Raw genomic sequence first — 25,000 nt, forward strand, 5'->3', positions numbered from 1 at the left:
TATAAATATATATATATATATATATATATATATATATATATATATATATATATATTATTTTATTAAATCAACATAAAAAACACAAGATACACTTACAATTAGTGCACCAACCCAAAAAACCTCCCTCCCCCATTTACACTCATTCACACTCATTCGCACAAAAGGGTTGTTTCTTTCTGTTATTAATATTTCTGGTTCCTACATTATATATCAATATAGATCAATACAGTCTGCAGGGATACAGTCCGTAAGCACACATGAATGTATTTTTATATGACAAAAAAAAAACAACCATACCATGGGTAACAACAGTCAATATTTATTTATTTGATTTAATTTTTTTAGGGGGGTAAACAACAGTCAATATTTTTTCTTATTTTTATTTTTTTTCTTATAAAATAAAAGTGAGCTTTTGTTAAACCAAATATTGTGTTTTTTTCCCATATACAACAACCTATCTGGATTCGATAAGAGAATCGACAAGGAATCGGTTCGATAAGCGGATTCGATAATGGGCTCAAACTCGATAATTTCTTATCAAACATCATCCCTAAATAAAATACCCCTAATTTTTGTATTCTTTTTCCTTGTTTTTGAACACTGATTTTTTGCAGTGTACCAAAATGTACCTTTCAGAGTAAAGAACCCTACAAGTAGTTTTGTGTCCTGTGCTTGATAACGATGAACCTCAATCTCACGTCCATTGCCTTATCCCAGATCCATAGTGTATAAAAGGACCTTCTGGACCGAACGGTATGTATTTTATGACATGCAATATGAAGACGCTGCTTGTTCTTAACCTGCACAAAAAATGAATTGAAGCTGGCGTGCCCACATGAATTTCTGGGGCCACGCTCGCGCCGTCGCGCCCCACAGATAGGACGGTCCATTCTCCGAGGTTTATGTCTGTTATTAACGGCCTGCTACCCGCACTTGGCCTGTTTCTGTGCTAGTCAGCGGCTTATTTAATGGCGTCATAAAAGGTAGACCATCACATAGATAGCCATCGGGTTTGGACTGGGATCTGACTCTAATCTCTGGAGCGCAACCGAGCCTTTCTTCTTCTTCTGTTTTACTTTGTTTCTCATCTTATTGTTGCATTTTTTTTATCACTCCTCCTCGGTTGTGTTTTTTTTAGTTAGTATAGCAAGGACATCCGCTACTTTGGCAGATACTGTAATTATAATCTTTTTTCTTTATCTTTGGGAAAGCATCGAAATGGAATACATCGTCGCTCCATGTTTCATATTGGAAAAACCAACAGGCTGCACTGCAAAAACTGAAATCTAAGTAAGATTATATATCTCAAATAAGGGTGATATTTCCTTATTTTCTGTCTGATAAGATACTTCTTCTCACTAAGCAGATTTTATGTTGGAGTCTTTTACTTGTTTTAAGGGTTGTGGTCCTAAATGATCTCAGTAAGATATTACAGCTTGTTGCTGAGATTTGATGACCTATATTGAGTAAAACATGCTTGAAACTAGAATATCAACTGTTGCAAAGCTGTGTCATCAACACTCACAAGTATAAATCTACTTTTTTTAAGTAATAATTTCTTATTTCAAGCATGAAAAAAAAAATCATGACTTTGACACAATTGTGTCTCATAATTAAAACAGATGACTATATATTATATTAAAACATTTAACATGAGACATTTCAAACAATTTTGAACAGAAATAGTTCATGCACATTCAGATCAATTCCTCAAAATTACAATTACAATTTATATATATATATATATATATATATATATATATATATATATATATATATATATATATATATATATATATATATATATATATATATATATATATATATATATATATATATATATATGTATTCCTTGCGCACTAATTGACTGAAAGAGCATGCACTAGGTGCTATGATGTCATGTTATCGATGGAAAAATGCATTTTTAGACCATATGATTTGCCTGAGCAGCTAGGAGACCCCGAGAGTAACAAGCGGTTGCCTTGTTGCCTTTCCATTAAGAACAATAAATTAGTTTTTAGTATAAGTTTGCTGGTTTCAAGAAATGTAATGCCGAGCGCATATCATTATGTCAAGATAATGGCACTAGCATTTACTTCATTTAAGAATATTTTTCAACATATTGAGCAAAAAGGTAAAAAAAAAATGTTCTACCAAGAAAAGTGCACTTGTTATTAGTGAGAATATACTTATTTTAAGGTATTTTTGGGTTCATTGAGGTTAGCTAATTTTACTTGTTTTGGAAAGCCTTAACAAGCCGCATTTTCTTGTTCTATTGGCAGATAACTTTGCTTAGTTCAAATAAAATACCCCTCATTTTTGTATTTTTTTTCTTGTTTTTGACCACTGACTTTTTGCAGTGTGCATTTATTCTCCTCCCAAGTTATATTCTCTCCCCTTGATCTCAAATAACATTTGATTCACTTACGTGTCTCAACATGGTCATGCCCATTAGATGTTTTGTTTTATTCATCATAGCTGATCATTTCCCCTGAAGGTCTGAAATATTAATACCGGCCTCTGAAGTGCTCGGCCACTTGTTTTAATGATTCTTACGAAAGAGGTTACGCTTGTTTTCAATGTATGTTACCAGCATAACTAAAAACCTGATGAGATTTCCAGCAACTGTTTAGAGAAAGGATATTCAACTGAAATGTTTCAAGGGCGGACTTCTCCCTTCACTGTCAGTCCCTTTTTTGTCTATTCCGCACTGCAAAAAGTCAGTGTTCAAAAATAAGAAAAAAATAATACAAAAATGAGGGGTATTTTATTTGAACTAAGCAAAATTATCTGCCAATAGAATAAGAAAATTGGGCTTGTCAAGACTTAGCAAAACAAGTAAAATTAGCTATCTTCAATTAACCCAAAATACCTTAAAATAAGTATATTCTCACTAATAACAAGTGCACTTTTCTTGGTAGAAAAAAAAAAGAGACCTTTTTGCTCAATATGTTGAAAAATATTCTTAAATGAAGTAAATGCTAGTGCCATTATCTTGACATAATGATATGCGCTCGGCATTACATTTACTTATACTAAAAACTAATTTATTGTTCTTAATGGAATTTCAACAAGGCAACCGCTTGTTACTCTCGGGGTCTACTAGCCGCTCAGGCAAATCATATGGTCTAAAAAGGCATTTTTCCATCGATAACATGACATCATCGCGCCAAGTGTGTGCTCTTTCAGTCAATTAGTGCGCATATATACAGCCCGGAACCCCGGCCAACATTTTTTAAATTGTAATTTTGAAGAATTTATCTGAATGTGCATGAACTATTTCTGTTCAAAATGGTTAGAAATGTCAAATGTTAAATGTTTAAATATTAACTGTCAGTTTACTGCACTGTGCCAACTGTACTACTATATGAGTACGTGTTTTCTATTGTTTCATTGAAAATAAAACAGCAGAGTCCATTTGGCTGTCATCTGTTTTAATTATGAGACACAATTGTGCCAAAGTCATGATTTTTTTTTTTTCATGCTTGAAATAAGAAACTATTACTTTAAAAAAGTAGTTTTATACTTGTGAGTGTTGATGACACAGCTTTGCAACAGTTGATATTCTAGTTTCAAGCATGTTTTACTCAATATAGGTCATCAAATCTCAGCAACAAGCTGTAATATCTTACTGAGATCATTTAGGACCAAAACCCTTAAAACAAGTAAAACACTCTAACATAAAATCTGCTTAGAGAGAAGAATTATCTTATCAGACAGAAAAATAAGCAAATATCACCCTTATTTAAGATATTTAATCTTACTTACATTTCAGTTTTTGCAGTGCGGAGAATGGATATTGGATTTTGGTCCATTTAGTTTGTCAGAGTTACATGAGTGCTCCGCTGTTTGTCAGGACCTCCAACGGAAATGAAAGTCAAAGATCATTCTATGACAGCACTTTAGGGGTTTTAAGAATCTGCTGCAAAAATGTGAGTCTTTCACAAGTTTTTTTATTTAACTGAACTGGCGAGCCACCAGTTAAACAGCCCAAATGATGAAAAAGAAGTTGAATAAATGACTACTGACTGCATCTGAAGTAAACAAGCAACAGCAGCACCATACTCATATAAATCACATTGTGAAAAATAACTGACAAGAAAGGAGACGACCTAAAGGGGTGCAAATCCCATAGGGGTGATGAAAGGATGGTCAGCGCCTGAGAGCTGCGGCCTACCACCATGACCCCGCACTCCCTTCGCTCTGTTGCTAGATATCTTGAGATGTATGTTGTAATATGTATATGTGCTTTGCTATGGAGGTGTTTTCCCACTCCAGACTGGGCCCCCTTAGGAGCCCAGTCTAGATTGTATTTTTTTACTCATCCTTCCCCAGCGTTTTACCTTTTTTCCCCATCTGTTACGGGGCGCCTTGTGGCGACCCATCAGCGTTCCTGTTCTGTAACCCTGTACACTGTTTGTTTGTCTAATCTTGAACGGGTTTGTGCTGAAAACAAAGTTTTGTTGTACTTGTGCAATGACAATAAAGACCTATCCTATCCTATCCTTGGCGACTTGTCCAGGGTGTACCCCGCCTTCCGCCCGATTGTAGCTGAGATAGGCTCCAGCGCCCCCGCTACCCCGAAGGGAATAAGCGGTAGAAAATGGATGGATGGATCCTATCCTTGAGGAACGCCTCATAAATCACAAGTTTGGCCCTGGTGTTCTACGTTGAGTTGAGTTGAGTTTGTGTTTATTTCCAACATGCAAGCAAACAACATGATACATCACAATTTCCAGTTCCTCTATTCAACATGTTCGAAAAGGAGTAGGAAGAAGCGTAGCTTATTTAATCCTACCCCTTTTCCTTTACACAGCAGTTGCTAAAACTTTTGTTCACTGTCGAATGGATTCTATAAATTATGAGTTCAAATATTTTATTTTTTCACTTTTAATATGTTTTTTGCAATTTTTAGTTCGGCTTTGTTTTTGGACTATTTGTGCACTCTTGTTTTGTCACCATGACGACCGATTAGTTGCACCTGTTTTCACGTTCGGTCTCACACACCTGTTGTCAATCATGTCTGTATTATTTAAGTCCATTGTTTTCAGTTAGTCTGCCTGGCGACATCACACGTTATCATCACTCTGCTTCATGCCATGTTCACAGTCCCATGCCAAGTAAGTTTTTGTTTCATGTTTATAGTTTTTTGCCTTTGTGCAAGTCTTTTGTTTTCATTAGCTAAGTTTTGTACCTCCGCCATTGTGCGCGCCTTTCGTTTGTTCTCTTTTGAAAGTGTTAAATAAAATCACGTACTCACATTCACGTCTTGCCCGCGCCAACTTTCCGTTGCCTTCCGGAAAAACAAACCCCAAGGACCAAGTCGTTACATATATATATATATATATATATATATATATATATATATATATATATATATATATATATATATATATATATATATATATATATATATATATATATATATATATACATATATATATATATTTGATATATATATTAAATATATATATATATATATATATATTTGATATATATATATATATATATATATATATATTTGATATATATATATATATATATATATATTTTATATATATATATTAGATATACAGTATATATATATATATATATATATATATATATATATATATATATATATATATATATATATATATATATATATATATATATATATATATATATTATATATATATAGCGCACTTTCTGCGAGCGATGATGTCACGTTATCGATGAGAAAATGCATTTTTAGACAATATGATTTGCCTGAGAGGCTAGGAGACACCGTGAGTAGCAAGCGGTACAAAGTGGATAAGAAAAGACCGAAAAAAATAATGTAATTATTTTTTAATTTTTAAAAAAAAAATTTTATACTTGGGACTTCCCGCGGGCCTGATTTTGGACGCTGGCAGGCCGGATCCGGCCCACGGGCCGTATTTTGGGGACCCCTGCTGTATAGTATATCTCCAGCAATGGCCTTGTGGTGACATCAATTATAGTATTTTGAGAGGTAATCATTGAAGTCGGACCTCACTGAAGGCCCAGGTGGGAAACGCAACACCCGCCACTGGGTAATACATATAAGCACAGAGGAATTATGGTTATGGTTATGGTTTGAGTCTATAAACCAATTTTGTGTTAATTACAACACGTCGGTGTTATTATGCGCATGCCAAGATTAGATGAAAAAAAATACTGAATCCTACCTTTTTTGTGTTTTCTCATAGCCTGAAGCAAAGGGGAAGGAGCTCTATGGCTAATAGCTTTACTTAAAGGGGCTGTTTGCAACATTTACACAGATGCCTCGAGGGCGCAAACTTTCCAATGTATTTTAAGCGTTATATTCCGCCCTCTTACGGCTTCTCGTACGTAATGACGTAATTACGTACGTACGAAACACATGCACCCACCCTAGCTTTAGGTGTTGTTACACTGTAAAAAAAAAATTCTGTAAAAAAACGCTCATCTACTGGCAGCTACGGCTTCCAAACGAAAACCATAAAATTAAAGTAAAACATTGTAAACCAAATAAACATTATATTTACAGAAATTTTCATGAAACGTTTTGCGGAAAAATATCGTAATTTTACAGATTTTTACTAAATTATTAAGATCAACCACCTTTAATAAAGTGACGATGCAAACAGTTCTGCAGAAAAATACCTTTATTCTACAGAGTTTTTCCAAATTATTACGATCAAACACCTTCAATGAAGTGACAATGCTGGCAGTTCCACAGAAAAATACCATTATTTTACAGATTTTTTCTGAATTGTTAAGATCAACCACCTTAACAGTTCTGTTTGTTCTAGTTAGATTGTTAGTATGGACATAGACTTTTATATAACAAGCTACATATTTAATGAAATATAATTACTGTAATTTTACATGAATTTGAAAGTAATTTAAGAAAACAGAAAATGCTATGTATAATTAATGTGGTATTTTTCTGTAAAAAAATAGAAATATACAAAGTTTGTCATTACTGGCATATTACTTAAAATAACAGGCGGATTGTTTATTTACAGATCAATTCTACAGTTTTATAAACTATTTAAAAAAAATAGAAAAATTACAATAGAAATTTAGAGTAAATTAACCATAAAAATAGGATTTTTTTTTTTACAGTGTAGCTAATAATAGCAATTTGGATAGTTAGCATTATTGAATGTATATTCTATCGTAACAAGAACTGCAAAATCTTTGTTGCTTCTCTTGGACTGCTTTTGTATGTGTGTACGCGCTCCTTGGGCGTACGTGTTGACGAGACCGGGTGAGTGACCGCCGTTAACAAAAATCATTTTATTCGGGCCGGTAAAAATTTTTATTACATAAACTTTGAAATTGTGAAAAATATAGACAATTGTCGAACAAATGTGTCCATGCAAAGCTAAGAGCCAGAGATTCAAGAAATACACGGCGCACTTACCCGTCTAAAAAATTGTCCGAGGAAGGGGACCTTAAACGATGGATAAACTCAGGAAATATGTCCCTGGACACATGAGGACTTTGAATATGACCAATGTTTGATCCTGTAACTATTTGGTATCGGATCGACACCCATATTTGTTGTATCATTCAAAACTAATGTAAAGTATCAAACAACAGAAGAATAAGTGATTATTACATTTTTGCATAAGTGTAGATAGAACATGTTAAAAGAGAAAGTAAGCAGATATTAACCGTAAATGAACAAGTGGATTAATAATTAATTTTCTACCACTTGTCCTTAATAATGTTGACAAAATAATAGAATGATAAATGACACAATATGTTACTGCATACGTCAGCAGCTAAATTAGGAGCCTTTGTTTATTTACTTACTACTAAAAGACAAGTTGTCTTGTATGTTCACTATTATATTTAAGGACAAACTGGCAATAAGAAACATATGTTTAATGTACCCTAAGATTTTTTTGTTAAAATAAAGCCAATAATGCCATTTTTTGTGGTGCCCTTTATTTAGAAAAGTATCGAAAAGTACCGAAAAGTATCGAAATACATACTAGTGTTGTCCCGATACCAATATTTTGGTATGTATACATTTTTTTTTGCCTTTTTATAGAAAGTAATATACCACCAGTGCCTCCATGGAAATGCCCCCCTCTACCTCAAAGAACTACTCACCCCCAAATCCTCCACACGACACTTCCGCTCCGGACAGGCTAACCTCCTCGAAACCTCCGAGGACAAAGCTACGAACAATGGGAGACCGGGCTTTCTGCTCCGCCGCTCCCAGTCTGTGGAACGCTCTCCCTGACCACCTGAGGGCACCACAGACTGTGGATGCTTTTAAAAAAGTCTTTAAAATCCTTCTTTTTAAAAAAGCCTTTTTTTAGATATATGCATACTAGTTTTAGGTATTTGGCTGTTCTAGTTTTTATTTTTGTATTTTTTTTAAATTATCTTTTTATTTTTTATTTTTTTTAATACACTGTAGCACTTTGAGGTTGTTTACTCAATGTAAAGTGCTTTTTACAAATAAAATATATTATTATTATTATTATTATTAATATCATCATAACACATTATGACCCCCGCCCCTAACCCCACCCCCACCCCCACCGCTAAAGGTATCTTGGCAATTTAGGGGGAAACCCTGACGAGTATATTGTAACAACATTTATATGTCAGAAAAGACCAAATTAATCTTAGGTCCTCTTTAAAAAAATGTTTAATGTACCCTAAGATTTTTTGTTAAAATAAAGCCAATAATGCCATTTTTTGTGGTCCCCTTTATTTAGAAAAGTATCGAAGAGTACCGAAAAGCATCGAAATACATACTAGTGTTGTCCCGATACCAAAATGTTGGTATCGGGACAACACTAGTATGTATACATTTTTTTTTTGCCTTTTTATAGAAAGTAATATACCACCAGTGCCTCCATGGAAATGCCCACCTCTACCTCAAAGAACTACTCACCCCCAAATCCTCCACACGACACTTCCGCTCCGGACAGGCTAACCTCCGAGGACAAAGCTACGAACAATGGGAGACCGGGCTTTCTGCTCCGCCGCTCCCAGTCTGTGGAACGCTCTCCCTGACCACCTGAGGGCACCACAGACTGTGGATGCTTTTAAAAAAGGCTTAAAAACCCTTCTTTTTTTTAAAATAAAGCCTTTTTTTTAGATAAATACATACTAGTTTTAGCTATTTGGCTGTTCTAGTTTTTTTTATTATTTTTTATTTTATTATCTTTTTATTAAAAATTTTTTTTTAAATACACTGTAGCACTTTGAGGTTGTTTACTCAATGTAAAGTGCTTTTTACAAATAAAATATATTATTATTATTGTTATTAATATCATCATAGCACATTATGTAAATGATGCGATGGCGTCAAGGTGACCCCGCCCCTAACCCCCACCCCCACCGCTAAAGGTATCTTGGCAATTTAGGGGGAAACCCTGACGAGTATATTGTAACAACATTTATATGTCAGAAAAGACCAAATTAATCTTAGGTCTTCTTTAAAAAAATATTGTGTTAATGATTTTGTATTTAATATTTTTTTCCAAAAACAGTCGTGTTCTATTCCATCCATCCATCCATTGTTTCTACTGTTCCCGTCTCTCTCGTCACGTTCTCCTCGCCTTCTCGCTCCTCTCCCTAGCCTTATAAATATGCATCCCTAAACTTGACCCCGTACGTGTTCCGAAATTACGGAGAAAGGGAAAAGTGGGTCAAATAAAGCAGAAGTGGTTCTTTTGTGGCGACCACACGGAGGCTGCTGTATCCATGGCAACTGGGCCAGTCAAAAAGAGCGTGAAATGATGTGGTGTGGGTGGGGCTTATGTGACTAACTCCACCCACTCCTTGACACACAGGAACCTTAATTGCCCTCTGCGTTGCCATGGGAGCAAAAACTAGCGAATCTTATCCATGCGCGCGTGTGCGTCTGTGAGTAAATCCCTCTCCTCGCTGACTTAGATGCACTCAATTAATATTCTGATTATTCTGAACGAGAAAAAAAGCTGCATAATCTACGTGAAATTAAATACAATAATGGATACATTTTAAATGCGTGCAAATGTTTGGCATTGAAATGAGGTGAAGACAAATTAAAACCAATTAGAAAACGATGATCATACAGTAGGAAAAGGCAATTAGTTACAAAACGTAATTTGATCTCGTTAGGCTTTGAAAAGATTGCCTAACAGGTTGTAATACGCACGTTCCATTCGTGTTAATGTCATATATGTGACAGCGTTACAAGCGCCCTTATTCTGGAGGGATAAGCATGGCTCTCCTTCCATTCTCCATTATGACACTGTTTGTTTTCCTTGTAAAGAAGGTTTGCTTTGCTTTGTTACCAAGAGGAGGCAATGAAACCAAAGCAGACTTTTAATTTTCTTTTACTGCTCAAATTTATGCATGAGTACCGACATAGGCACCGATCCACATTTCTGCCAGAGGGTGCTCCATGTGTGTGTATTAGTGTTGTCCCGATACCAATATTTTGGTACCGGTACCGGTACCAAAAGTATTTAGGTACTTTTCGCTACTTTTCGGTACTTTTCTAAATAAAGGGGACCACAAAAAATGGCATTATTGGCTTTATTTTAACTAAAAGAGAGACCGGGCTTTCTGCTCCGCCGCTCCAAGTCTGTGGAACGCTCTCCCCGACCACCTGAGGGCACCACAGACTGTGGATGCTTTTAAAAAAAGGCTTAAAAACCCTTCTTTTTTTAACCCGGAACCCCGGCCAAAATGTTTTTTAATTGTAATTTTGAAGAATTCATCTGAATGTGCATGAACTATTTCTGTTCAAAATGGTTGGAAATGTTTAAATATTAACTGTCAGTTTACTGTACTGTGCCAACTGTACTACTATATGAGTACGTGTTTTCTATTGTTTCATTGGAAATAAAACAGCAAAGTCCATTTGGCTGTCATCCTTTTTAATTATGAGACACAATTGTGTCAAAGTCATGCTTTTTTTTTTTTCATGCTTGAAATAAGAAATTATTACATTAAAAAAGTAGTTTTATACTTGTGAGTGTTGATGACACAGCTTTGCAACAGTTGATATTCTAGTTTCAAGCATGTTTTACTCAATATAGGTCATCAAATCTCAGCAACAAGCTGTAATAGCTTACTGAGATCATTTAGGACCAAAACCCTTAAAACAAGTAAAACACTCCAACATAAAATCTGCTTAGTGAGAAGAATTATCTTATCAGACAGAAAATAAGCAAATATCACCCTTATTTGAGATATTTAATCTTACTTAGATTTCAGTTTTTGCAGTGCGGAGAGTGGATATTGGATTTTTGTCCATTTAGTTTGTCAGAGTTACATGAGTGCTCCGCTGTTTGTCAGGACCTCCAACGGAAATGAAAGTCAAAGATCATTCTATGACAGCACTTTAGGGGTTTTAAGAATCTGCTGCAAAAATGTGAGTCTTTCACAAGTTTTTTTATTTAACTGAACTGGCGAGCCACCAGTTAAACAGCCCAAATGATGAAAAAGAGAGGACCTAAAATGGAACCTCGAGAAACACCACGTTTATGATTAAAGAAGTTGAATAAATGACTACTGACTGCATCTGAAGTAAACAAGCAACAGCAGCACCTTACTCATATAAAGCACACTGTGAAAAATAACTGACAAGAAAGGAGAGGACCTAAAGGGGTGCAAATCCCATAGGGGTGATGAAAGGATGGTCAGCGCCTGAGAGCTGCGGCCTACCACCATGACCCCGCACTCCCTTCGCTCTGTTGCTAGATATCTCGAGATGTATGTTGTAATATGTATATGTGCTTTGCTATGGAGGTGTTTTCCCACTCCAGACTGGGCCCCTTAGGAGCCCAGTCTAGATTGTATTTTTTTACTCATCCTTACCCAGCGTTTTACCTTTTTCCCCATCTTTTACGGGGCGCCTTTGGCGACCCATCAGCGTTCCTGTTCGGTAACCCTGTACACTGTTTGTTTGTCTAATCTTGAACGGGTTTGTGCTGAAAACAAAGTTTTGTTGTACTTGTGCATTGACAATAAAGACCTATCCTATCTTTGAGGAACGCCTCATAAATCACAAGTTTGGCCCTGGTGTTCTACGTTGAGTTGAGTTGAGTTTGTGTTTATTTCCAACATGCATGCATACAACGTGATACATCACAATTTCCAGTTCCTCTGTTCAACATGTTCGAAAAGGAGTAGGAAGAAGCATAGCTTATTTAATACTACCCCTTTTCCTTTACACAGCAGTTGCTAAAACTTTTGTTCACTGTCGAATGTGGGCTCTGTACCGAGGATGTCGTTGTGGCTTGTACAGCCCTTTGAGACACTTGTGATTTAGGGCTATATAAATAAACATTGATTGATTGAATGGGTTCTATAAACACTAATACACACACATGGAGCACCCTCTGGCAGAAATGTAGATCGGTGCCTATGCCGGTACTCATGCATAAATTTGAGCAGTAAAAGAATATTAAAAGTCTGCTTTGGTTTTTTATTATCTTTTTATTTTTTTAATACACTGTAGCAATTTGAGGTTGTTTACTCAATGTAAAGTGCTTTTTACAAATAAAATCTATTATTATTATTATTATTGTTAAAAATCTTAGGGTACATTAAACATATGTTTCTTATTGCAACTTAGTCCTTAAATATAATAGTGAACATACAAGACAACTTGTCTTTTAGTAGCAAGTAAGCAAACAAAGGCTCCTAATTGAGCTGCTGACGTATGCAGTAACATATTGTGTCATTCATCATTCTATTATTTTGTCAACATTATTAAGGACAAGTGGTAGAAAATGAATTATTAATCTATGTCATGTCTGCGTTGATCATGTTTTTGTTTGGCCATGTGCTGTTTGTTTTTTTGGACGCTTTTAAGTTCCTGGTTGTTCACTCCCTTGTTTTGTTTCCATGGTTACCCATTAGTTTCACCCGTTCTACGTTTGGACTCACACACCTGTCACCAATCATGTCACTGTTATTTAAGCCTGTCTTTTTCTGTTGGTCGGCCTGGCGACATTATCTGCTCTTACCCTTGTCACTCATGCGTTGATTCCATGCCATTGTTCCATGATCGTTTCCATGCTTGTTCCAAGTAACTTTTTTGTTTATTCATGTCACGTTTAGCAGTTCTTTTGTTTCATGTCCTTAGTCTACGTTAAGTGTAAGTTTTTGTTTCATAGTCAAGTTTGTACCTCCGCCTTGTGCGCGCCTTTAGTTTGTTCTTTTTGTTATAGTAAAAATAAATATGTCCTTACCTTTACGCCATGTCCGCTCCAACTTTTATTGCATCTCGGGAAAACAACCATTCCATAGTCCACGTTCTGACAATCTACTTGTTCATTTACTGTTAATATCTGGTTATTTTCTGTTTCAACATGTTCTATCTACACTTCTGTTCAAATGTAATAATCACTTACCGTAATTTCCGGACTATAAGCCGCACCTGACTATAAGCCGCACCAGCTAAATTTAGGGGAAAATACAGATTGCTCCATATATAAGCCGCACCCGACTATAAGCCGCAGGGTTTTGATGTGTAATTAGCGTAGTATATAGGGGTTCCTGCTACCACGGAGGGGATAGTCGGGACAGAGATGACTGTTTGGGAACGCAAAGCGTCCCATTTATTAACAATAAATCTTTCAATCATTCAATCAAACTTTCACATCTTTGACATGGCGAACAGCATTCGTGCAGAGTACAAATAATACAACGGTGCAAAGTAATACAAAGTGCTCGCCTGTACGTTATCAAAATAACCAGCCTACCGGTATATGAAAAGTCAGTCTTTAATCATTGTGTCATCGTCTTCCTCCTGCGTACTAAAACCACCCAAATCCTCTTCGTCGGTGTCGGAGAAGAACAGGCCGTAAATAAGCCGCACCCTTGTATAAGCCGCAGGGACCAGAACGAGGGGGAAAAGTAGCGGCTTATAGTCCGGAAATTACGGTATTCTTCTGTTGTTTGATACTTTACATTAGTTTTGGATGATACTAGAAATTTGGTATCGATCCGATACCAAGTAGTTACAGGATCAGACATTGGTCATATTCAAAGTCCTAATGTGTCCAGGGACATATTTCCTGAGTTTATCCATCGTTTAAGGTCCCCCTCCTCGGACAATTTTTTACACGGGTAAGTGCGCCGTGTATTTCCGGCACTTAGCTTTGTATGGACTCATTGATCGTTTACAAACTGAGTTCGGAGAGGAAGTGTTTTCAGTTATGTCACCAATAAGAAATTCTTACTTTGAAAAAGCAGTTTTATACTTGTGAGTGTTGATGACACAGCTTTGCAACAGTTGATATTCTAGTTCCAAGCATGTTTTACTCAATATAGGTCATAAAATGTCAGCAACAAGCTGTAATATCGTACTGAGATCATTTAGGACCAACACACTTAAAACAAGTAAAACACTCTAACATAAAATCTGCTTAGTGAGCAGAATTATCTTATCATACAGAAAATAAGCAAATATCACCCTTATTTGAGATATTTAATCTTACTTAGATTTCAGTTTTTTGCAGTGCATGCAGGGCGGCTGTGGTGGAGCGGTTGCAGAAAGCGGACTGCGAAACCAAAAGGATCACGGTTCGATTCCCTCAATTTGACATGGGGCACGCACAGCTGGTGGTGCCCTTGAGCCAGTCACACAGCTCTCCTCCAAATTGCTCTGCGGCGGTTTGGAACGCTTCCCCGCTGCTCCGATGTAACACTGACGATGTGTTTAGCGCTGAAATATCGTGCCACGCATGCACAAACAAGGCTTAAAAAAAAAAGAAGAAAAAAAAAGACTATTAATCGAATTATGTGCAGGCGTATCTAATATTGTGACTGCAGCAGTACAACGACCGAATAACAACGTGGGTTTCTGCGGTCGGGCACCAGCCAGAAAGAGGAGGATGGAGCCACTGTGAGCCTCTGCCAACTTCTTTGTCTAAGCGGAAGCTGTGACGTTGAAACAGCCTCGTCAGTCAGTCCTCCACGCCTGGGTTTCTATTTCCTCCCACATACACACACATTGAGGTGTAGGTTGGGGGTGGTGCTGAATCCTTTATGACTCATCTTTGCTCCTGACTGACGTAAGAGCATGACTGAACACGCTTAGCCCCCCCGCACACGTCTCTTAGATGCTGAACTACGACTAAATTCCTGCACCTCCTGCTTCTCATGCCCCCCTCCCCCCGCCTCCCATTTTTCCTTCTGGTTTTCCTTCTTTTACATTGCCCCTGTCTCATTCTTTATCCCTCGATCACCGGCTGCTTTCTCTGCTGGTGTATATTTGTTTCTTGTTTTTTTTCCCCCTTCCCCTCCCAACTCTTTGCCCTCCTCCACCATCTTCCACATTTCAACCCCCCCCCCCCCCCCCCACCACCACCTATCCGTCTCCAGCGCCGCTCCTGGCATACTAAACACAAGTTCCCTGATTACTTTTCTTCCTGAGAAACGTTGGATACAACTCCGAGGTTCACTGGCGCTGCCTTTGTGCGTTACCATGGCGACAGCCTCAGCACACTTAGCTCTATTGAAGAGAGAACCGGCGAGGAGAGGCGGGAGGGGAATTCGGGGGGAGGGGGGGACGGGGGACGGTAGTGCGCCGTCACCGAGTACAAAAAGAAAAGCCAAAGGGGAGTCTTTATATTTTCATTTCAAAACGTGCAATGCTGTGATTGCATGTTTAATGTGGACAAGGTTCCAATAAAGGTCCATTTCAAAAGGGAGAGTTCAATACGAGTTGTGTATGGAAAACATTTTTTTTTTTTGTGGAAGCTCTTCTTCTCTGAACCGCTGCACACAAAAGGGTGAACATTTGCACAAAACATACACCACTTGCGTGTTGCCCGAGCTATTATTTTCGGACAAATACATCACTTTGTCGTATTGCTGTTGACTGCCATCAATTTGATTGACCTAAAATTTTACACACAACTCGATGCACTTTGGAAATAACCCGCTGTAATTTTAGGGGTTAAGGGTGTCGAACTCGTTTTCACTGAGGGCCACATCGCAGTTATGGCTGCCCTTAAAGGCCTATTGAAAGCCACTACTACCGACCACGCAGTCTGATAGTTTATATATCAATGATGAAATGTTAACATTGAAACACATGCCAATACGGCCGGGTTAACTTATAAAGTGCAATTTTTAAAATTCCCGCCACACTTCCGGTTGAAAAACTCCTTTGGATATGATTTATGCGCGTGACGTCACAAAATCCACGTAAGTCGTTGGACCCCATCGGACCAGATACAAAAACCTCTTGTTTTCTTCGACAAAATTCCACAGTATTCTGGACATCTGTGTTGGTGAATCTTTTGCAATTTGTTTAATGAACAATGGAGGCTGCAAAGAAGAACGTTGTAGGTGGGATCGATCGGTGTATTAGCGGCTAAGTACAATACTTACAGCAACACAACAAGGACTACTTACTACGCCTAGCCGATGCTTGCCGCCAAACCCACGGATGAAGTCCTTCGTCGCGCCGTCGATCGCTGGAACGCAGGTGAGCACGGCTGTTGATGGGAAGATGAGGGCTGGCTGGCGTAGGTGGAGCGCTAATGTTTTTATCATAGTTCTGTGAGGTCCGGTTGCTAAGTTGCTAAATTAGCCTTAGCGTCGTTAGCAACAGCATTGTTAAGCCTTACCAGGCTGAGAATTTTTAACCGTGTAGTTACATGTCCATGGTTTAATAGTATTGTTGATCTTCTGTCTATCCTTCCAGTCAGGGGTTTATTTCTTTTGTTTCTATCTTCATTTGAGAACGATGCTATCACGTTAGCTCAGTAGCTAAGTGTGTCACCGATGTATTGTCGTGGAGATAAAAGTCACTTTAAATGTCCATTTCGCGTGCTCGACTCTCATTTTCAAGAGGATATAGTATCCGAGGTGGTTTAAAATACAAATCCGTGATCCACAATAGAAAAAGGAGAGTGTGGAATCCAATGAGCCAGCTTGTACCTAAGTTACGGTCAGAGCGAAAAAAGATACGTCCATCACTGCCTCTCTAGTCATTCACTGTAACGTTCCTCATCTACGAATCTTTCATCCTCGCTCAAATTAATGGGGTAATCGTCGCTTTGTCGCTCCGAATCTCTCGCTCCATTGTAAACAATGGGGAATTGTGAGGAATACTAGCTCCTGTGACGTCACGCTACTTCCGGTACAGGCAAGGCTTTTTTTTATCAGAGAGCAAAAGTTTCTCTACTAAATCCTTTTAGCAAAAATATGGCAATATCACGAAATGATCAAGTATGACACATAGAATGGATCTGCTATTCCCGTTTAAATAAAAATAATTCATTTTACTGAAACCCACTACTACCGACCACACAGTCTGATAGTTTATATATCAATGATGAAATCTTAACATTGCAACACATGTCAATACGGCCGGGTTAGATTAGTAAAGTGCAATTTTAAATTTCCCGCGAAATATCCTGCTGAAAACGTCTCGGTATGATGACGTTTACGCGTGACGTCACGGATTGTAGCGGACATTTTGGGACAGCATTGTGGCCAGCTATTAAGTCGTCTGTTTTCATCGCAAAATTCCACAGTATTCTGGACATCTGTGTTGGTGAATCTTTTGCAATTTGTTTAATGAACAATGGAGATAGCAAAGAAGAAAGCTGTAGGTGGGAAGCGGTGTATTAGCGGGCGGCTGCAGCAACACAAACACGTAGCGGCTACGTCGTAGCCGGTGTTTCATTGTTTACATTCCCGAACGATGACAGTCAAGCTTTACCATTGGCCTGTGGAGAACTGGGACAACATAGACTCTTACCAGGAGGACTTTGAGTTGGATACGCATGCTTGTGGAGATGGGACAACAGAGACTCTTACCAGGAGGACTTTGAGTTGGATACGCGCTACCGTGAGTACGCAGCTGCGGCTTCCAAACATTTGATCGCTTGCCCGTACGTGTGTGCCGCTATGTGCACGTCACGTACGTAACTTTGGGGAAATATACTGTATGTGCTGTATGAACTTTGCGGAGGTGAACGGTACTTTGGGCTTAGGGATTGAGTGTGTTGTGCGGGTGTTTGAGTTGTATTGGTGGGTTATATGGACGGGAGGGGGGAGGTGTTTGTTATGCGGGATTAATTTGTTGCATATTAAATATAAGCCTGGATGTGTTGTGGCTAAAAGAGTATATATATGTCTTGTGTTTATTTACTGTTTTAGTAATTCCCAGCTGAATATCAGGTCCCACCCGCCTCTCACAGCATCTTCCCTATCTGAATCGCTTCCACTGCCCTCAAGTCCTTCACTCTCACTTTCCTCATCCATGAATCTTTCATCCTCGCTCAAATTAATGGGGAAATCGTCGTTTTCTCGGTCCGAATCGCTCTCGCTGCTGCTGGCCATGATTGTAAACAATGCGCAGATGTGAGACGCTCCACAACCTGTGACGTCACGCTACTTCCGGTACAGGCAAGGCTTTTTTATCAGCGACCAAAAGTTGCAAACTTTATCGTCGATGTTCTCTACTAAATCCTTTCAGCAAAAATATGGCTAAATCGCGAAATGATCAAGTATGACACATAGAATGCACCTGCTATCCCCGTTTAAATAAGAAAATCGCATTTCAGTAGGCCTTTAACCGTGATTCATATATCAATATACACTATATTACCAAAAGTATTTGGCCACCTGCCTTGACTCACATATGAACTTGAAGTGCCATCCCATTCCTTACCCATAGGGTTCAATATGATGTCGGTCCACCTTTTTCCAGCTATTACAGCTTCAACTCTTCTGGGAAGGCCGTCCACAAGGTTGCGGAGTGTGTTTATAGGAATTGTCCGCCATTCTTCCAAAAGCCCATTGGTGAGGTCACACACTGATGATGGTGGAGAAAAGCCTGTCTCTCAGTCTCCGTTCTAATTCAGCCCAAAGGTGTTCTATCGGGTTCAGGTCAGGACTCTGTGCAGGCCAGTCAAGTTCATCCACACCAGACTCTGTCATCCATGTCTTTATGGACCTTGCTTTGTGCACTGGTGCACAGTCATGTTGGAAGAGGAAAAGGGCCTGCTTCAAACTGTTCCCACAAGGTTGGGAGCATGGAATTGTCCAAAATGTTTTGGTATCCTGGAGCATTCAAAGTTCCTTTCACTGGAACTAAGGGGCCAAGCCCAACTTCTGAAAAACCACCCCACACCATAATTCCTCCTCCACCAAATTTCACACTTTTTCTCATAATAAAGCCAACAGTTGACTTTGGAATATTTAGGAGCGAGGAAATTTCACGACTGGATTATGAATGAGTCAATGAATGAGTTTATAAATGACTGACTGAATGAATTAATGAGTGATTAACTGAATGAATGACTGAATGAATGAGTGAAAAAAGACTCAATCAATGAATGAGTCACTGAATAAATGATGATTGAATGAAAAAAAGACTGAATGAATGGCTGAATGACCGAATGAATGAATGAGTGAATGAATGAATAACTGAATGAATGACTGAATGAATGAGTGACTGACTGAATGAATAAAGGAGTGAATGAATGAGTGACTGAATGAATGAGTGACTGAATAAATGAGTGACTGAATGAATGAATGAAAGTTTTTCGCTAAGGTGAATCAAATTTTGAAAGTACTCTTGCCATTCCTCTGGCACAACACACTCGGTGACAAACATATCCCACCAGGCTGCCGTTCCTCCAGGCCTTATCCAAAAACCGTGGCTCAACATTGCCATGTTGCCGTCTGATATGTGGTGTATCCCAAGTAGCTGCAATCGCGCGTATCCTTCTCTAAAGGTATTGATGTGTGATTTCTACAAGCGCCTGCACATGTAGAAGAAGGAGAAACGCGGGCATGTCTGGATGATTCGCCTCCATCTTTCTAGCGTTCACCTCTGAGTGGAAACGGTTGTTATGAAGCTGGCTGTAGGCGCGTTGTTTCTGACGTCATTTCCTCTACGAACTCAGTTTATAAACGATCAGTGAGTCCACACAGAGCTAAGAGCCGGAGATTCAAGAAATAGACGGCGCACTTACCCGTGTAAAAAAATTCCCAAGGAGGGGAACCTTAAACTATGGCTGACAAGAGGTTTAGGCTAAATAGTTATTTGTTTAAGGAGTTATCCAGCTTAATATAGACAGGGCCTCAGCAAGATTGGTTGAAAAACATGGCCATCATCAAGCAACACAACTTTGCAGGGGCATGGGCTGGACTTAACTAATGGCCCTTATTGTTTTGTCGAATAACTTTAAAACATTGAGGATATCTGTATTACATGTATTCTACAGAGTGTTTCACAATGTCATTTATGTCAAATTAAAGGCCTACTGAAAGCCACTACTACCGACCACGCAGTCTGATAGTTTATATATCAATGATGAAATCTTAACATTGCAACACATGCCAATACGGCCGGGTTAACTTATAAAGTGACATTTTAAAATTCCTGGGAAATATCCGGCTGAAACATCGCGGTATGATGACGTATGCGCGTGACAAAGTCCGAGTAACGGAAGTTATGGTACCCCGTAGAATCCTATACAAAAAGCTCTGTTTTCATTTCATAATTCCACAGTATTCTGGACATCTTTTGCAATTTTTTTAATGAACAATGAAGGCTGCAAAGAAGACAGTTGTAGGTGGGATCAGTGTATTAGCAGCGGACTACAGCAACACAACCAGGAGGACTTTGTTGGAGCGCTAGCCGCGCTAGCCGCGCTAGCCGCGCTAGCCGCGCTAGCCTCGCTAGCCGCGCTAGCCGCCGACTTCACCTTGACTTCCTACGTCTCCGGGCCGCCAAACGCATCGGGTGAAGTCCTTCGTCCTTCTGCCGATCGCTGGAACGCAGGTGAGCACGGGTGTTGATGAGCAAATGAGGGCTGGCTGGCTTTTGTGGAGAGCTAATGTTTTTAGCATAGCTCTGTGCAGTCCGGTTGCTATAGCTTCAATGGCGTCGTTAGCACAGCATTGTTAACCTTCACCAGCCTGTAAAGCATTAACCGTGTATTTACATGTCCACGGTTTAATAGTATTGTTGATTTTCTATCTATACTTCCAGTCAGGGGTTTATTTATTTTGTTTCTATATGCAGTTAAAGCAAGATGCTATCACGTTAGCTCGTAGCTAAAGCATTTTGCCGATGTATTGTCGTGGAGATAAAAGGCACTGAATGTCCATTTCGCGTTCTCGACTCTCATTTTCAAGAGGATATAGTATCCGAGGTGGTTTAAAATACAAATCTGTGATCTACAATAGAAAAAGGAGAGTGTGGAATCCAATGAGCCAGCTTGTACCTAAGTTACGGTCAGAACGAAAAAAGATACGTCCATCGCTGCCTCTCAAGTCATTCACTGTAACGTTCCTCATCTACGAATCTTTCATCCTCGCTCAAATTAATGGGGTAATCATCACTTTCTCGGTCCGAATCTATCTCGCTCCATTGTAAACAACGGGGAATTGTGAGGAATACTAGCTCCTGTGACGTCACGCTACTTCCGGTACAGGCAAGGCTTTTTTTTATCAGCGAGCAAAAGTTGCGAACTTTATCGTCGATTTTCTCTACTAAATCCTTTCAGCAAAAATATGGCAATATCGCGAAATGATCAAGTATGACACATAGAATGGATCTGCTATTCCCGTTTAAATAAAAAAAAATCATTTCAGTAGGCCTTTAAGACAACATATTGGCTATACTTTTTTTTTTTTTTTTTACTGTTGCTGCTTTGTTTTATTTTCCCATCTGATTTTGGGGTAAAGGCAGGTCCACCCTGAATCAGTCGGCAGTCAATCACAGGGCACAACAACCATATAGTTAAATAATAGAGAAGAAAACAGAGTGTAGTTATTAATCTGCATGGTGGAGTCTGTAAATCCAATCACAATTTATTTATTAGAGCGGAACCTGAGCAAATAGAAACTGTTCTAAGTATGATGCAACAGTGCAGAACAAAATTGTAAAAGGTAAAAACAGTAAATATTGTTTTATGAATATACAGAGTACCTCCCTTAACCGCATTCAGAGAAGCTTTTTAATAGACTGTATCTCTAGAGCAGGCCTGGGCACTTATTTGGACTCGGGGGGCCAAATTTTGAGAAAAGAATGTGTCTGGGGGCCGGTTTTTCTGATTTTTAGGAACACAAACAAAAAATCTCACAATTGAATGCTAAAAACGTTATGACACACCGCCTTAAAAACGGAATGGAATTACATTTTTACTAAATGAGAATTGACATGAAAATAAAGAATGTGGGATTTACAATATTAACTATGAACGATAAAACATTGAATATTGACAACATATGAACGCCACACTCCCTCTCCATCGACATATCAAGCGGAACGCAACAAAAATGCAACCAAACAGCCAAATATGGACGCGAAGATTAAAAAATCCCCCACCTAAAATCTGATATATTACTAAGCTTTAGAACTTTGTTGTCAAAATCTCCTTCCGCGTCTGTCCCTGACACCCGCATTTAAGGCTGGCCGCTCTGGAAACACTCTTTGGAAACGCTCCCCGCCCGCACTGCTTGGTTCCTCTTAGCTGCTGTGACTTCGATTGCCATAGTAACTAGCATATAATGCAAAAGCGCAGATTCCAACTGTGGAAAGGGAGTGTGATCAGCGCGCTTGCAGGAGTAAAGGTCACCGCCTCTGTCCATGGTGCTGAAAACAGAGCGCCATCAGACGGGGGCATTGGCATGTGTTGACGGCGAGACACAGCTGGCAGAGGATTAGATTGCACAGGTGGTACGTGTTAATCTAATCATCTGTTGTCTTTAACAGTGAGCGGAGGAGAAGGAGGATTGGAGCGACTGAAAAGTCAACACAAAAGTATCTATTGGAGAACTGTGAAAACATATTAAAAACCCCGTCAACTGCGCAACTGGCTTCCAGCGTGAATCTGTAAGACTGTAAGTAGACGAAGCTTACACCAACCATTGAAATACTTTGTATAGTTCGAGACTTACAGTAATTTGAAAACATCACTGCACATCATAATGGCAGCTACAGTTTCCATCTTAAAGATCTAAAAAAAAATTAAAGCTGCAAGCAGCGATGGACGGGACCGACTTTGACGGCACATAAAATCCAAACCGGAGCAGTAAATAAAACTCTTTCGTCAACTTTTAATCAGAAGGGTTCAATCTCTCTCCTGTGCTAGTTTGAAGCTGACATGACAAACGCGCTCAGAGGAGATAATGTTTGAAAAAAGGTGACCGGTTTTTACAAAACTTTTGTTTTGAAGGGGGAATTGCAAACTTCCTGTTGACTACATAGAGGTTTTTGTTTCATGTCTCTACGACATTCCTACTGGAAGTTACAGGCAGTTTTGTCTGTTTTCTTCCTAGGAGCAGTTTTGTCTGTGTTTTCTTCCTATGGGGCGCTAGAGCGCAATTTTGAGTTTTGGGGTTGGTTTTTTTTATTAGATTGCAATTTTTGCCAGTCCTGATGTGTGTGTCCTGTTTGGTGAGTTTTGAAGCATGTTAAGGGGGTCAAATTATAGCTCAAAGAGGCAAAAGTGACTGTTTTTACAAAACTTTTGTTTTGAAGGGGGAATTGCAAACTTCCTGTTGACTACATAGAGGTTTTTGTTTCATGTCTCTACGACATTCCTACTGGAAGTTACAGGCAGTTTTGTCTGCGTTTTCTTCTTAGGAGCAGTTTTGTCTGTGTTTTCTTCCTAGGGGGCGTTAGAGCGCAATTTTGAGTTTTGGGGTTGGGTTTTTTTAATTAGATCGCAATTTTTGCCAGTCCTGATGTGTGTGTCCAGTTTGGTGAGTTTTGAAGTATGTTAAGGGGGTCAAATTATAGCTCAAATAGGCAAAAGTGACTGTTTTTACAAAAATTTTGTTTTGAAGGGGGAATTGCAAACTTCCTGTTGACTACATAGAGGTTTTTGTTTCATCTCTCTACGACATTCCTACTGGAAGTTACAGGCAGTTTTGTCTGTGTTTTCTTCCTATGGGGCGCTAGAGCGCAATTTTGAGTTTTGAGGTTGGGTTTTTTTGTTAGATCGCAATTTTTGCCAGTCCTGATGTGTGTGTCCAGTGTGGTGAGTTTTGAAGCATGTTAAGGGGGTCAAATTATAGCTCAAAGAGGCATAAGTAACTGTTTTTACAAACCATTTGTTTTCAAGGGGGAATTGCAAACTTCCTGTTGACTACATAGAGGTTTTTGTTTCATGTCTCTACGACATTCCTATTGGAAGTTACAGGCAGTTTTGACTGTGTTTTCGTCCTAGGAGCAGTTTTGTCTGTGTTTTCTTCCTAGGGGGCGCTAGAGCGCAATTTTGAGTTTTGGGGTTGGGTTTTTTTATTAGATTGCAATTTTTGCCAGTCCTGATGTGTGTGTCCAGTTTGGTGAGTTTTGAAGCATGTTAAGGGGGTCAAATTATAGCTCAAAGAGGCAAAAGTGACTGTTTTTACAAAACTTTTGTTTTGAAGGGGGAATTGCAAACTTCCTGTTAATTTTTGCTGAAGGATGTCAGTGAATGAAATGTAGGTCTAAGTGAGACCTACATAGAGGTTTTTGTTTCATGTCTCTCCGATATTCCTACTGGAAGTTATAGGCAGTTTTGTCTGTGTTTTCTTCCTAGGGGGCGCCAGAGCGCAATTTTGAGTTTTTTTTTTTTTTTTTTAGTTTGCAATTTTCGCCAGTCCTGATGTGTGTGTCAAATATGGTGAGTTTTGAAGCATGTTAAGGGGGTCAAATTACGGCTGAAAGACACGGCGGTATAATAATAAAGAAAGAAAGAATAAAACGTACAAAATACAATAGGGTCCTCTGTCCCAAAGGGACATTCGGTCCCTAAATATTTGGGAATGTACGGCGGGCCAGATTGAAAAGCTTAACGGGCCGCATGCGGCCAATTTGCCCAGGTGTGCTCTAGAGGGACATCAATGCAGGTAAGGGGTTCATGCAACAGGAGGGGATGTTGGAAGTGGACAAGAAGAAGCCTCAAAAAAGAAAGAGTTGGACACGTACACCTACCCTGTAGTAGTCCGTGCTGTAGACGTCCCTGGACATGCCAAAGTCCCCAATCTTCACCAGCAGGTTCTCACCCACCAAGCAGTT

General features: G+C 38.9%; 1 protein-coding gene across 6 annotated transcripts in view; it reads right to left on the reverse strand.

The window, feature by feature from the left end:
* The window catches only part of ntrk2a (neurotrophic tyrosine kinase, receptor, type 2a), a 231,548-nt gene that overhangs the window by 10,006 nt on the left and 196,542 nt on the right, over nt 1-25,000 (reverse strand). For 5 of the 6 annotated variants that reach the window (XM_062025863.1, XM_062025867.1, XM_062025866.1 and 2 more), the window contains one exon: nt 24,911-25,000. This exon is cut by the window's right edge and continues 1 nt beyond it. In XM_062025863.1, coding sequence (XP_061881847.1) covers nt 24,911-25,000 — 90 coding nt within the window. The remainder of the gene's footprint in view (nt 1-24,910) is intronic. The other variant, XM_062025864.1, reaches the window with a different exon arrangement.

This window comes from Entelurus aequoreus, linkage group LG17 (assembly GCF_033978785.1).
Source record: "Entelurus aequoreus isolate RoL-2023_Sb linkage group LG17, RoL_Eaeq_v1.1, whole genome shotgun sequence".
Classification (NCBI taxonomy): Eukaryota; Metazoa; Chordata; class Actinopteri; order Syngnathiformes; family Syngnathidae; genus Entelurus; species Entelurus aequoreus.